The sequence below is a fragment of the Bos taurus genome, chromosome 9 (genome assembly GCF_002263795.3).
Source record: "Bos taurus isolate L1 Dominette 01449 registration number 42190680 breed Hereford chromosome 9, ARS-UCD2.0, whole genome shotgun sequence".
Taxonomy (NCBI): domain Eukaryota; kingdom Metazoa; phylum Chordata; class Mammalia; order Artiodactyla; family Bovidae; genus Bos; species Bos taurus.
Window position 1 is genome coordinate 56,952,301 of NC_037336.1, and position 16,417 is coordinate 56,968,717.

The 16,417-nt window shown below is 35.5% G+C and overlaps 1 protein-coding gene across 5 annotated transcripts in view; it reads left to right on the top strand.

Annotated features, from left to right (window-relative positions):
- EPHA7 (EPH receptor A7) overlaps nt 1-9,685 on the top strand; it is a 210,693-nt gene extending 201,008 nt beyond the window's left edge. For 4 of the 5 annotated variants that reach the window (XM_024996777.2, XM_024996778.2, XM_024996780.2 and 1 more), the window contains exons 15-17: nt 1,764-1,957; nt 3,188-3,343; nt 6,163-9,685. In XM_024996777.2, coding sequence (XP_024852545.1) covers nt 1,764-1,957; nt 3,188-3,343; nt 6,163-6,277 — 465 coding nt within the window. In that variant the 3' untranslated portion in view covers nt 6,278-9,685. The remainder of the gene's footprint in view (nt 1-1,763; nt 1,958-3,187; nt 3,344-6,162) is intronic. The other variant, NM_001192726.2, reaches the window with a different exon arrangement.
- The last annotated feature ends 6,732 nt before the right edge of the window (nt 9,686-16,417 follow it).

Genomic DNA, 16,417 nt, shown 5'->3' on the forward strand with positions numbered 1-16,417 from the left:
TGAATAATATTTTGATTTTTTACAAGTCCTTATTTTGTTTTTATTTTTCTTTTTGCCTTCCTATTATTTTCCCTCTGCTGCTTAGATTTGTAACAATTTCTGATTTTATGAGAAGTTTAAATGACTGTGTCATGAGAATGGGCTGCATACATCATTGGTTTGAAAACCTCCATTTTGTTTTTTTAAATTTAGAGTTTAGTCTTTAGGAAAAATAATAGTCTGGAGAGATTATTTATATTTTGAATATATCTATTTTAAAGCATAACTGTGAGGACTGTGTCTTCTGTATTGCTGAAAAATTCTGCTTTGGAATAGGCTCATCAGTGGTGAAGTTTACAAAATTGCACCTGGTACATGCAGGTGATTTTGAGTAAGGACAGTAGATAATGGAAATCTTTGGATATTGTATTGACATAATTTTCACAAAATCTATCTAAAGGACTGGCCTTTTTTTTTTTTTAATTTTGAAGCCAAAAAAAAAAAGTTTTTGAAGTGATAGAAAGGTTGTTTTATATAGAATAAATAATGACATTTTAATAGGCATTCCCTTTTGTAATAGGGGATATTTGAAAGAGACTTTTATGAAGTCTCATTTCCACATATAGTAGATTGTGTTCTCCTCTCTCTAGTTATGAGAGGTTGCTGACCCTTTTGAGCTTCTATATTTCTCTGTTACTGAGAAGCCTAATCCCTTCGGGACATGATTTTGTGGTACAAACTTTCTGTATGATTTTTCCTGTAGTCCAGTTAATTACTAAAAGTTATATAATTGTAACTTAAGATAATTGTATATCTACACAGATCAATAAAAGCGCTGCAAAAGAAAAAATAAAATAAAATCTACTTTTGCTTTCCACATAAACAAAAAACCCATCTAAATAAATAATTTGGGGGCTAATTTCCATGCACAGTGTTTATGAAGGCTTATTTTGTACTACCATTCAAAGCTTCTTAAGTTGTTATTAGGTAGTAATAGACAGTAAATAGACAGTAATGTGCTGATGAAGTTGAACAGCCAGGTGCTCTGAGTGGGCAAACTCTGATTTGTAACCTTTCCCTATTTCCTGGTATAATCCTTTCTCTACTCCATGCCCCGAGGGTGGTTTCAATCTGCCTGTTTGAGGTCACTGGACTCAGAGTTGAGAAACGATCCAATAGCTTTCTGAACAATACAAATCAGTTCTAGAACAAAACTGTATCTTGTAACACTATACACTCCATAGGCATATGTGCTTCATGTTATTTAAAACAATAGTGTGCTTGGAGCATTTTCCGTCATAGTACATTCACATAGTTGGATGTCTTGTTGAAATAATATCATTTGAACTCTGCAGAAAGTGAAACTTTCAGGGCAGGACTACTTCTGGGTAACTCAAAACTTCTTTTTACAACTTGAGGAATTCATAAATGTACAGAAAGATATGTACATGCACAGCTATATACAATAAAATCATTCCATAACATCTTCCCTTTTGAAAACCTCTGGGATGACATTAAAAAATTTTCCATCTGTTGCACCCTGGGTGAACTTAATTGCTGTTCCCTATTGCTGAATTAACTAGGAAATGTCATCATACCCTGAACTTCATGTATCCCTTAATAACATGCTTACTATTCATGGATGTTTTGGGGGAAAAAAAGTAAGTCTTTCACATAGCAGTGTGCTTTACTCTTATGTGGATAAATCACTCTGCCTCCTGGGCAGTTGATTTTATTCTAGTTGAACCTCAGTCAGTAATATTTTAATATCCTTTGGCTATTAGGTTATAAAGGCAATAGAAGAAGGTTATCGCCTGCCAGCACCCATGGACTGCCCAGCTGGTCTTCACCAGCTGATGCTGGATTGTTGGCAGAAGGAACGTGCTGAAAGGCCAAAGTTTGAACAGATAGTTGGAATTCTAGACAAAATGATTCGAAACCCAAATAGTCTGAAGACACCCCTGGGAACATGTAGTAGGTAAGAAATAGCTAAGGAAATGAAATCTGGGAGAAATTCAAACATTCACATGAATCATTTATTTCCACAGCTCCACCCCAACAGTATGTTGACATTTGTGTTAAATTATTCAAGTTCATAATAAATTTGTTATTTTAATAGAAGTTAATTTTTTTTTTCTTTTCAGATGGCTTAACTTAGTTAAATCAATTTAAAAGAGACTTATTAATTATTATTGCTTTTTGAAATATTTAGAATCAATATCACTGGTCATCATTTTAGAAAAATTTCTGAACTGGATGTGTGTGATTTAGTGGCATTTTATATTTTCAAACCATTGCTATTACATGTATTTTTATTGCTGTTGCCTTAGTTTTTTATTATCATTATTATCATTATTATATCCATACTATCTGTTGGATTGTTTGGTTTCAAGTTTAATAGTAAAATGATTCCATGAAGTTAAAGTTTATAAAGGTAATTCAATACATGATTTAAGACGTATGCTCATTAAAAAGAGCCTAACCACCCCATTTATGTTTTACACTTGGCTTGCTCCATGATAATGTAGATTAGTAGTTATTCAGCTCCAGTTGTCAGGTAAACCTGTTGCACTGTATCTGTAGTATAGTCAGGCCCTTATGAAGAAGCATGAACTCACAAGGTGCTTATAAGAGTCCCATTAGTACAGTGGGTGTATTATGTTCTCAAAAGCACCCTCTGAGAAAGTCTGTGTTTTCTTTGCTCCCAGTTAGTTTCAGAGAAGCAGATTAACAAATATTTACTGGTTACAAATATCATTGGCTGTACTTTGAAAAATACATGGAAGATACTCATCATATCTAAATAAAATAGAAATTTTGGAGTTAGTAGATTTTTTTTTTAATTTATTTCATTTAAGTATAGTTCATTCACAGTGTTGTGTTCATTTCTGCCTTATAGCAAAGTGACTCAGTTATACATGTATGTACATTCTTTTTCATATTCCTTTCCATTATGATTTATCACAGGATATTGAATATAGTTCCCTGTGCTACACACTAGGACTTTGTTGCTTATCCATTTGGAGTTTGTAGTTATTGGCCAACCTTTACACATTAGATTTTTATTAGCATATCTGTTTATTTGTTACTATAACATCAATTAAAATATGTAATTTTATTTCATATATCCTTATTTTTCTGGGGGCCAAGACATGCTTTCTTTAGTAGTTCAAGGAAAAATTTGCTTTCCTGTTTTATTCTCACCCAGGCCAATAAGCCCTCTTTTGGATCAAAACACTCCTGACTTCACTACCTTCTGTTCAGTTGGAGAATGGCTACAAGCTATTAAGATGGAAAGATATAAAGATAACTTCACAGCAGCCGGCTACAACTCCCTTGAATCAGTGGCCAGGATGACTATTGAGTAAGCTTCAACTTCTAAAATTATACTTGTGAATGTATCAGGTCAATTCAAGCATTATACATTAGGTCATCTTCCATCTATTAAAGACATATGAACCCCAAAAGCAGGAAGAAAATTATCTAAGTGTGTACCATGTCCCAGGCATTTTGCTAATAGACTTCTGAACACATGATATCTTTTTCAACCTTCATGGCAATAATTTTCTTAAGTCAATAGTCAATAGTTTTACACACAACAAGGCTAAGGCTCAGAGAATTTAAATATTTGCCCTAAACTGGCTCAGTAGTAAGTGGTGTCTAATTTCTCTCCACAGTCAGTATTCTGCACATCAACCAGTGAGACTTCCTCTTTTATTATTTAGATTCCTAGTCACTGGGGAAATTTTCTCCATTGCAAAAGAGAATTTTTTTTCATCATGTTTGTATCAAACATTAAAAAAATTTCAAAGTTTCATTATCTAAGTACATTATGAAATGCAGTATGATCACTTTCTGAGAAGTTCAAGAAAGCTTAATTCAATTAACCGTAATAAGAATTTAACTTAAGCTTTGAAAGTTATGTGATTGATTGACTCATTTGTTTAACCTGAAGAATGACCTGATTTTAAAAAAACTGAAATTGCTATGAAGTGGGAGTATAAAGAACTAAATTTTTCTTTCCAGCCCCATCACTGATTATGTAGAAATACATTTAGTATCTCTGGACCCAGCTGCCTTAGCTGCAGCATAGCTCTTGTGGGCAACGCAGTTCCTCTCAGTCAGGGTGTTTGAAAATGGGAAACAGTTATGAAGGTTCTATTAGCAGGATGCTATTTATGTACTGTTGTGAGAAGTGTTTCACATTTTTTCACATAAAAAGAAAGCTGGCAATCATGTAGTCTTTCCTGGCATGTTAGGAAATGGCACATACGTGAATTTTGGCATGCGCCTGCTCTCTTAGTTGGTTTTCTGCTAAGCACCACGTGGGTAGAGCTGATGTATTTACACCTGTCTCTCCAAAGCAGTCTACTCTCCTGAAAAACTGTGCTTCTCAAAGTCTTATTAGACCACAGCTAGGAAATACTGCAGTACTCTACTGTTGCTATATTTGAACTACTTGTAGATACCTAAGCTCAGTCATTTGGCCCACTAGGAGAGGTCTGTAGCACAGTCCATACACAGATACAGCTGACTTATGGCAAATTTAAACTATCAAATACTACCCTGGTGGCTCAGACGGTAAAGCGTCTGTCTACAATGCGGGAGACCCGGGTTCAAGCCCTGGGTTGGGAAGATCCCTGGAGAAGGAAATGGCAATCCACTCCAGTGGTATTGCCTGGAAAATCCCATGGACAGAGGAGACTTGTAGGCTACAGTCTATGCGGTCGCAAAGAGTCGGACAAGACTGAGGGATTTCACTTTCACTTTCAAACTATCAAACACAGGTATTGTACACTTTAAGGAATATTTTTGTCCAAAATGTAGTCAAATGATTGAACTAAAGTAAGAATACAAGCAATAATATGCTCAGAATTACAACATGCTAATTAAACTCAGATAATACTTTGCTTGATCCTTGATGATTCTTGATCTGCTAGAGCCAAAAAATGTTTCCATTCATACTGTATCCTATTTTAACAATTAAACATTTTAAACTTCACATAGACTTAAGAATACTACATTGCAAATAATATTTCCTAACCTTACCTTATGGCTCAGCAGTAAAGAATCTGCCTGAAATACAGGAAATGTAGGAGACGTGGGTTCCCTGGGTCAGGAAGATACCCTGGAGTAGGAAATGACAACCCACTCCAGTATTCTTGCTTGGAAAATCCCATGGACAGAGGAGCCTGGCAGGCTACAGTCCATGGGGTCGCAACTGAGTGACACGACTGAGCACACACATATATATAACTTTACCTTAAGTTAATAATAACTTTCGGACTTTGATACTCTCTTTTCTTTTGAAAGCTGCCAATATATGTTGTAATGTGAAAACCACAAGTTACAGAACAATTTACACAGTATGGCTCTATTTGTGTACAATATTAAGTGTGCATACATATATGCTTATGTACAACAAGAAAAAATGTATATGCATATATATATATATATATATACACACACACAGAAACACACACACACACACAGACAAAGATACCATCCCAAGAGGCTCTGGGAAATGGAATATAGGATACTAGAAATGAAACTTTTGCTTCTATAAAGACTTGAAATAAGGACAGGGAATTTAGGAAAATGTTCTTGTCCCAACTCTACCTTGAACTTGTTGTGGGACCTGAGTTTCCTTATATTGAAAGTGAACAGTTGAACTTTATGGTCCCTAAGTTTCTTTCAGTTCAAGAATTGTAAAATTCTACTTTTCTGTCATCAATTTGATTTTACTGATGTTGAATTACCTTGTATCTGAGACATACACAGTCAGAACCTTAGGGATCTATTTAATTAGAATGACACTGCTTGTTTTTTTTTTTAATTTTGTTCTCTTTTATTCCAAAAAGTACTGCAGACTTGTAGTGAAAAAAAAAAAACAACACAGAATTAAAACTGTATAGAAGATACTTTCTTATATCAAAGGTCAAATCAGTTTAAAAATAACTTGTCACTGACACATTGAGAGCCTGAGCAGTAGATTTTTACAAAGGAGAATGTAGATGCAGGTTGCCAATCCAACTCAGTGAAGGAATAGAATCCTAATATCCAAGAACTCTAAGATAAGATCCTGTTCCCCTAAGATAAACAGATTAATTAAAAAGTTAATGACAGTTGAGTATGAAATAAAATGTACGATAACTAACAATAAAATGTATTTGTCTTTTTCAGGGATGTGATGAGTTTAGGGATCACACTGGTGGGCCATCAGAAGAAAATCATGAGCAGCATTCAGACTATGAGAGCGCAAATGCTCCATTTACATGGAACTGGCATCCAAGTGTGATAAGCGTTTCTCCCTTATGAGGGAGATTATGGACCACAAGAGAACAGTACTGGCCTTCAGTATATGCATAGAATGCTGCTAGCAGACAGTTGATGTCCTGGGTCCTTCCTACAGTGAACTGAAGATTTAAGAAGCACCTATAGACTTGAACTCCTAAGTGCCACCAGAATATATAAAAAGGGAATTGAGGATCCACCACCGGTGGCCAGGCAAACAGCAGTGACAATAAACAAAGTACTACCTGAAAACATCCAAACACCTTGAGCTCTCTAACCTCCTTTTTATCTGATAGACTTTTTAAAATGTACATAAAGAATTTAAGAAAGAATATATTTGTCAAATAAAATCATGATCTTATTGTTAAAATCAATGAAATATTTTCCTTAAATATGTGATTTCAGACTATTCCTTTTTAAAATCATTTGTGTTTATTCTTCATAAGGACTTTCTTTTAGAAAATTGTTTATAGCTTGGACCTTTGTAGTGTTAATCTATGACACATTACTACACTGGGTACCTTTGAAAGAATCTCAAATTTAAAAAGAAATAGCATGATTGAAGATATATCTCTGTCAGAACATTGGTATCCCTTTTATGTCATTTAATTTTGTTTAATCAGTGCTGTTTTGATATTGTTTGCTAATTGGCAGGTAGTTGAGAAAATGCAAGTTGCCAAGCTCTCTGATATTTTTTAAAAAGAAATTTTTTTGTAAAGATCTGACAACACTATCTTTTCAATGAAAATAGCAATAATGATCCATAAATACTATAAGGCACTTTTAACAGATTGTTTATAGAGTGATTTTACTAGACAGAATTTAATAAACACTCAAATTGTAGGTTTATGATTATATAAAAAAAAGATAAGGCACTTCATCTAAAGAATGTTGGTGAAGGCAAATCTCTGAAAGCAAGAACTATCCAGTGTTATCTAAAATTTAATCTGAGCACATCACAATTTTTTCAATATCAAAACATTTAGGAAATTTAGGAGAAATAGTTGGCATATATTTTATATCCTATTCTGTTTAATGCAGTCCAAACATTAAAGGGAAGAATTAAGATTTATGTTAGAACTCTGAAGCATGATAAAAGGGGCAGTTCACAATTTTCACCTTTCAAAAACAAAGTTGCTGCACAGAATATCACCATTGCAGTTTAAAAAAAAAAAAAAGTATTTTTATTTGTGAACACTGATGTGAGAAGTTGAAAGAACTCTTTTTACCACGTCAGGAAGAGGTGAAGGATCTGGCTTTTTTTTAAAGCTTTATTTATTAAACCATGTTATTTGATTACTGTGTTAGAATTTCATAAGCAATAATTAAATGTGTCTTTATAGCTATTTCAGGAATGTATACCTATTGTGAGTAATGCTTTCAAAAGTTAGGAAAATCATGAACTACCCCAGAATTGAACTGTTGTATTTCCAAAGAGAATTGGGCTGTTTATAATAATTATTTTAATAGAGAAAGATCCCAGGGATCGGTCATAATTGGTCTTGTTTGATAATGTGGGCACCCACAAACAAACAAACAACAGAAACAAAACCTGTAAATGTTCCTTTGTAAAACTTGTAAATTTTATTTATACTGTCTTGTTTTGTACACACATTTCTCTGTAGTGGGCTCTGAATACATTGAAAATGCACTATATTTTTCTATTTTACTTGCAGAGCATCACAAAAGAACAGGTATTTTCAGTGCTACATAATGTGTTTTCCCACATTTAGGACCAAAGATGGCTATAGAAAAACTCAAACTGATTGCTTCCCAAGCCCCTCCCCACCCCCTTTTTTTTCCTTTTAAATCACTGTACAGTGTTATTTGATATTTTAATTTATTTTTTGATTGACTAGAAAAAATCATTTTAATTTCACTAAAATGTTTTTTGTCCCTAAGGAAAAATAATCTGTAAAATAATTTTAATTAGCGTAATACAGTCACCTAGACACTTCCATTTGTAATCTTTGTAATAGACTGTAAATATATTTTTGGAACTATAACACAATGTGCTTGAGGGTTATTTTTCAGTGTCTGCAGTGTATACAAGTGTTTATACTAAGTACAGCACTTTACAATTCTAATCAGTAGCATTGGCCTTTGTGAGAATGAGTGAAAGAGTTTGAGTGAGTGTTCTTAATTCCATTTGGATTCTAGACTCACTAATAATGAAGTTCTTTTCTTGTTCATAGCTTAAGGTGCTTATTTTTTCTATTAAATTAACAAAAAGCCATTCTAGAAATAGAAGACATAGTAGGGTACATGCAAACGGTGTCTTTCCTGCTTTTTTCTAGCACTAGATTTATAGTTGAGTAGTCTTTCTTGAGTAGAAGGGCAGAATAAAAGTTTTTTTGAGTTTTTTTTTTCAAAAATAACTTTTTCCTTCAGCAATATACCTCATCTGCCTTAAATTTTTTACAGCTCTTTACAGGGAAAGGGAGAAGGGATGGGAAAGACACACAGCACAATAGGAAGGGTATGATGCATCACTCTCTCGTTGGTAGGTTTCTTTTCCCAATCAACATTTTGATTTTGAAATACATGTATGTGAACCAGATATTCAGAGAAAAGTAATTAACCTTGTAATACTGATTGTAATACTGTCTTCCAGAAAGAGATGAAACGGTATAATGATAAGAATGTACAACTTGCACCTTGAAATCTTCTTCTTCTTTTTTTATTTTTTTGATAAATTAGTGCTCAGGGGAGGAAGGGTAGAGAAAGCAAATGTTGGCAAGAGAACTCAAACGTTATAAAAATGCAAAAGGAAACGGCCTCCTTGCTTTAACAGAGCCACCTTTTTTAGAATGCTGTCTTCACATGTGACTTGTGTTTTGCATTCAGGACTGAAATAAAAGTAACTTTTATTACATCTGGATCTAACATTTTCTCAGCAGTTGATCTGGGCCTTGTTTTCTAGGACTGGTGGTTTATGCTTGTCAGAGCACTCTGAGTTGAATCATATTGTATACTTATGTAATCTACATTAGCTAGTACTATTTAGGACGCTATTTTAATTGCTCCTCCTATCCGTGTTTTAAAGACAATTAAAATGGTGTAATTCACCTCTCTTTTTTATTTAGGTAATGCTGATATTCTCCCTTTTGTTTCCTGAGTAGCCTAGAACTGTGCTACTCACTGATGTGCATGTTCAAATAAATTACTGATGTGTATTTTTTTGCTATATGTAGAGAAATCATGGGGAACTCGGGGCGAGATGTGCTTTTTGTTGGTTGAATTTGTCCCTCCTTGCCTAAGAATTACTACAGGGGTCATCCTTTTATAAGGACAAACTGCTTTTGAACAGTGTCTTCAATGTATCAAGCACAAATAACTCTTTCTTCAACACGAATCATAAGTCTCTTTTTACCAGCTTACAATAATAAACGAGTCTATTAGACAATGTAAAGAAAATCCTGTCTCCAATCATTGGTGGATTCCTTTATGTCCCTTATGCATTCTTTATTTTTTTACACAGTATCATGAAAGGAGATGTTTAGAGTAAAGGTTTTATTGAAATATTTCAGGGGGCTAATCAGAATACAAAGAAATTAATATCCTTTGCATCGCCTCCTTCTGCACACAGACTTAATTCCACTGTAATTATTACAGAATAACAAGACTATGTCGTCGAAGAGCCATACTATCAAATATTTTAATTAAAGCTCTTTTGTTCCTTATTGAATCTACAATGGCATGGTGCTAACAAGAATATTTGCATGGGAAAGGTAATGTCAGGGTCATGGGACCCTGACAAATATCTTATACATTTAGTATCATGCAGCAACTTGGAGAGTCTCTGCATTTAAGGTGCTGCAGGAAACAAACACACAGAGTCCAGAGAAAATGGGAAAAGTAATCAACCTGGTTGTCTGATTATTTATCAATGACGCTGACAGTGATCAGACCAGCTTGCACATGAAATGAAGAAAACTAAATCATCCCTTTTTCTCCAGCATTACCGTTGTAAGGTCTACAAACATTGAACAAATATCCAAACATATTTCAAAAAATGAGACTAGGCAGATACCAGGTGACGTGCTATCACTAGTTATCACGCTCCTGATGTTGAGGCTCAGGGTAGGCGACGCTGAAATTGAAAGATAATCGTGAGGTCTTGGCTATCCCAACTCTCCAACAAGCAAGGATGCACTTGCTAAGTTCACACAGTGATGATAACATAGCCTGAAACGTTGACCGGCAGTCAAATGATCTCTTAAAGTCCTGGATCCATAAGGGATACAAAAATACACTATTCTACCAACACTCTTCTTTTCCTCCAAAAGAATAAAGCCATTATGATGAATGTACAAGTTCTATTGCTAAATAAAAATCAGATTGTAATACTTTCAATAATCAGTAACAATTTTTTTCTTGGAGTATTTTTATCTCCTACTGTTACCCTTTGTTTCATGTTAGCTGCAATGAAAACTCAATACCAATTTCGAGAGGAATTTCTGAGAGAAATCAAAGAGGTGATCAAATTCTTAAATTCAATCCAAAAGATTATATTTACTGATATTAATAAATGATAAAAGACAGTGCATGGTGACTGCAAACATACAAGCTGCTCTGAAGGGAACAGCATGTTCTCGGCTTTATGGCCATGGCCCTTCAGTAGCCCCGACACAACTGCTCTATTGTCTAATGCATCACAGCACAGCTTGAAGACTATGAACAGGAGAAGAAAATATTTCAGTAGGATGCTTCTGTAAGTCTCATTAGAGTGAAGTGCTGTAAGGGTTTTTTTTTTTTTTTTCAAGTTCAGTGATTGAATGTAATTAAATGTATAATTAAATAATAAAAGACCTCTTCTGATTGACCTTGAGGTTAAAATAAATGTAATTAATTGATCTAATTTAATTGGGCCTATTTCACAAAGGTTGGTAAGTGGCAATAAAGTAGCTCTAGTCTAGTATTCCATGGCTCTGTGACAGCACTAGAAATCCCTTAGGTGTGGAACAATAGTAGGGATTCTCAAATTGCAGACATTTGATGATTTGGGGAGAGTAACAAGTGAGGTGTTGTCTATTCCAAACTTCCACGAATAACAAAGCTCCATAAGATGTACACTACAACATATATTTCTATTTTAGATATCCCAGGTTTTTACTACTGAAGATTATCTTTGTTTTCCCTTTTAAGTTCATGGACTTTAAGTATATTTGTAGACTTTATATATAACTAAAGAAACACAGTATGTTTTTAATGAATGATTGATCGTAGATCTTAATTAAAGATGCTCAGAAGAAAAAACAAAGGAAGCATTTGTTTTTAAGTAATGCTGATTCTAGTTTAACAGAAGACAAACACTCACTGTTCAAGTCTCACCATTTCACTATGGAACCAAAACTAAATAAAGTGAATGACTGGAAAACAAACTCGAGAAAAACAAATAGAGATAAATAAGCTTCTTATGTAGAACTAGCATTCATACACATCATAGTTTCTACATTTTGCAATTCACAGAAAAGAGACAAACAACTCACACACTTTTTTAAAGTGACGTGAATTTGCAGATACTTATTACACAGATGGTAAGACCTATAGCAAATTACAAGAGAAAATTCTAAAGTTAATCTGGTGTGTCTCTGTCAATTAGCTAGAAATAAGCACTGTTAAGAGAAAACCGGATGGAATATGAGGCTAAAATGTCCTCTTTCCATACAAAAGAGACCCACATCTTTCTTCAGCTCTGATATTTGCACGGAGTGTTTTAGGGATCTACTGGGCCGGGTATCTGCTGGTCATGTGTTACTGTAATTTCGTGTTTCCACTTAAATAGTCACCACCTGCACGCTGAGCTCCAGGTGTATTCACTGGAACCCAACTTAACAGAAACCACAGGAATCTGACTCTACAAACAAACCTACTTAGCTTGACCTGAGAAATAGGCAGGAGGTAATTATGGGCTCCTGTGGCTATTTCAATGGCTGCACTCTTCCTAAAGGAGCAAATACCTGTGAGCTTAGGTGTGATGCAGGGCCAGCAGACAGAAGCAATTAAACCTCTTCTGATCTAATTGAAAAACAAAAACCAGCAAACACCAAAGAATATCATCCTTCAGATTTGCAAAGGAACCAGTAATATTGTGTATTATGGTATATATAAATGCAGGGATGAGAACTTCCCTGGAAGTCCTGTGTGGTTAAGTCTTCACCTTCCAATGCAGGGGGAGCGAATCTGATCCCCGATCAGGGAGCTAAGATTCCACACACCTCATGGCCCAAAACCCGAAATATAAAACAAAAGCAAATATTGTAACAAATTCAATAAAGACTTTTAAAATGGTTCACTTTAAACAAGAAAAAGAAAAAAATAGGGATGAACTGCAGGAAACCTGGAGAGTAAGCTCAGAGAAGCTGAGTCTAATGGAAGAGGCAATAAAGAGCTATTGGCAGTTCTGACCAGAAAAAAAGGATGTGGTGGGAATGGAGTTTATAGAACCAACACCTGGCCATGATGCTTGAAGGATGAATTAATTATGCTCTTTCTGAGTCAGAGCAATAGAATCGACATCTTTGCTTCCATAGCTTTGTGCTCCTTTCTCACATTCTCTCTCCACTTTCCTACATGGGAGAATTCCCCCTTTTCAACACACAACTCGGAAGCTGTTTTCTTCCAAGCCTTCACTGAACACCCAACAGCCAGAATTCTATCTTCTGTGTTTTGCTTCTGCTGGTGGTGCTGCAACTTCCCGACTGTGTTCTGTCAGATTCTGTATGTGTGTGTCTCTCCCACTAGATCAAGTGCTCTTGGAGGGCAGAAGCCAAATGGAAATCTTTGTTTTGTGTCCTTTGGGACTCAGCTGTTTCTGGCACTTGGTAGACACTTTATAAATATTTTAGAATCCTTGAAGTGCAAATTAATTCAAATTGTTTTTTTTTTTTTCTTAAAAGGTAGTGTGGATCAGGTGCTCTGAAGGATAAATGGGGTACAGTGAAGGTAGTAGTAAGACGGGTGTTGAGGGAGAAAACTAATTGCTGAGCATGGATGGATGCTTCTGTGATAGGCTAGGGCAGCAGGAATGCCCAGGAGACAGAGCAACAGGGCACAGCCATGGGGACCCAGGTGAAATGGGGAGGCAGGGACGAGATAATTAGCAAACAAGGCCAAACAGCAGCACCTTCCTGATGCTGAAAAGAGTCGGAGGTATCATCGGTTATAATAACCGAGAAAGATTAAGGAAGAATTTGAAATCAAGTAGAAGAAATTGGACTTGATGTGAGAAACGAGGAAGGGCTATTTACCAATACCTGGTTAGACGAGGCAAAGACATGGTGAGAATGTTTTTTAAGGAACAGTAATCTGCAGAAAGATAGGAGCTGTGATTGTGACATTTTAAGATTAGACCTAGACAAGGGGAAAAGAAGATTTTTCTTCTTCTAGAATGGAAAAGTCCACCACTCCAGCTCTCAAAATCCAGACTATCTCAGTAATTCTATAGTTAAATAAAAATAGAATAAAGTGGGATTTTGTGGGCCAACAATGTGAGTCTACTTACCATTTACAGCTGGAAGAGGCAGCATAGTGTGGTGGGTGATGGCAGAGGGTTTGAATACAGGCCACTTGGGACTAATTCTATCACTCTGTGGGTAATGCAAAGGACACAATTTAATTTCTATGTTTCCTGTCTTCTATGTTACCCGTAAAATGGTACTAAACATTAATATGTCCCACTTCTAGAGCTGGAAAGTACTTATCACAAGAATAAGTGCTCAGTACAATTTAGCTCTTATTATTTCCCTGGGAAGTATTTTTGTCTACATTTCTGTCTGTTTAACACACATACAAACACACCATTGTGAATGCTGAAACAATTCACTTACAAATAAATTTTAGAATTTAATTTTATACTTTCCTCCCAAATTTTATCCTTATCTTTTTTCTCAGTTTTCAAAAAGGTGACTACTGATCATATCTCTCAAATCAGTACTCAGAGAGTCAAACTTCACTCATCTGGCCATAGACAATTATTCATTACCTCCAACAGATTTTAGCTTTCTGTTATCACTGGAATCTAGCATCATTTTCACAGACACTGCCCTAAATTACGTTTTCATCATCTCTCACCTACACTAATGTTACATCCTCCAGTGTGTTTTTCTTTCTCTAATCCTTTTTAATTACGACCTTCAGAGTCATTTCTCTAACACGTATCTGATCATGTTTTCCCCCAGTTTAAAACACTTTAATGGCCCCTCCTTGATCAGAGAAGTGAACTCAGCTATATAACATAACACCAACAGTTGGGATCCTGCCTTTTTGATCTTCACCATTATCCCTCCTGCTGGATTTCATAAACCACTTGTGATTTTGACATACAAAATTCTTTCATACTCCCTGTCATTATGAGTTTTCTGAGGGAAGCAACTGAGTGTGTTTCATTCCTCTTAGTATCTATTGAGCCCAGCACAGATTTAAAAGCTGATGGTAGCTTCAATGCCTGTATCTTTAAAACAAATCCTGGGCAAAAATGGAAATTTGAGGAAAAATACACAAACTCCCTCAATTCACAATTGATATCACAATGTAATTTTATCACTTTTTATTCACCTTCTTTAATGACCAGAAAACACATCTAGAGACTACAAAACACACATCTAGAATCTACAAAACAAATTATGTTGTTAATAAGCAATGCATTCTGAATTATAATAGAAAGTTATATACCTATGTGTTTATATCAAAATTTACATTTTCTCTTATTTAAATATGTGCTTTAAATTTTATCTTTCATTGCTGCTTTTTAGAGAAGTGGTGAGGAGCAGTCCACATGACTTTATTTTGCCATCTGATCAGAGAGTCAGAAAACCTTTTCTCCTTGATATCATTACCCACTGATGTTATATAGTATTTTATACTGTTTCTTTATCTGTCGGTGACATTGCCTCACATATAGGAAGCAGAATTTTTGTGTAATTCACATTTCTATTCCAAAGCCTGGCACAGTTCCTAGCAACTTTCAGATTCCTAACAGGTGTGTGTTGAGTGGTTGAGAGTCACATGATTCTCAAGCTCTTCATTGCCTCAAAAAAATCTAGTGTATTAGCAGTACATCTTAACCTAAGCCATGAAGACCACTCTACCAAACTGAATCACTCTGCTTCAATTGAAGTGTCTCTTTTCAATGTCACAGATGTTTCCAGATGCTGTGCTATGACGTGCCTCATGCAGTCTTCATCTTCATTGACCTAAGACATATACGTAACCCCACCTGAAGACTCCAGTCCACAGTATCACAATGATCTCCACCCCTTGCCCAGCACGTACTCCAAATGACATCAGCAACTGATGCGCACAACTTAATTTCTGATTGGAGAAAACATCATATTTATATTCCACTAACTGCTCACAAAGTTCTTTGACTGAAACACAGACATGGAATTGTAACTTCATCATTTCGAAACACCAGTCTGATTATTTAAAATATCGCCACTGTCATACATCCCTTCTCCCCACCTTTTTCCAAATAATTGAGCTAAAAATTTTACGTATGTTCCTAGCCTTATAGCTACTCCTTTCCTTTAGCAAGAAGTCTATATGACCTTAGCACAAGGTGATATCATACTTAGTATTTAGCCCGATTCCTTGACTTTAACATTTTTTTAATTGATTTTTATTGGAGTATAGTTGCTTTACAATGCTGTGTTTGACGTTAACATTCTTAAAATGCATACCTTCATGCTTTATCATTTGTTTATGCGGGTATGCTAAGTTAAGTAAGTTAAACACATCCCTCTGGAATTCTCAGTTCAGTCATTCAGTCACGTCCAACTCTTTGCAACCCCATGGACTGCAGAACACCAGGCTTCCCTGTGCATCGCCAACTCCTGGAGCTTACTTAAACTCATGTCCACTGTGTCAGTGATGCCATCCAACCATCTCATTCTCTGTTGTCCCCTTCTCCACCTGCCTTCAATTTTCCCCAGCATCAGGGTCTTTTCAAATGAGTCAGTTCTTCACATCAGGTGACTAAAGTATTGGAGTTTCAGCTTCAGCATGAGTCCATCCAATGAACATTCAGGACGATTTCTTTTAGAATCGACTGGTTTGATCTCCTTGCTATTCATGGGACTCTCAAGTCTTCTCCAACCTCACAGTTCAAAAGCATCAATTCTTCAGCACTCAGCTCTCCTTA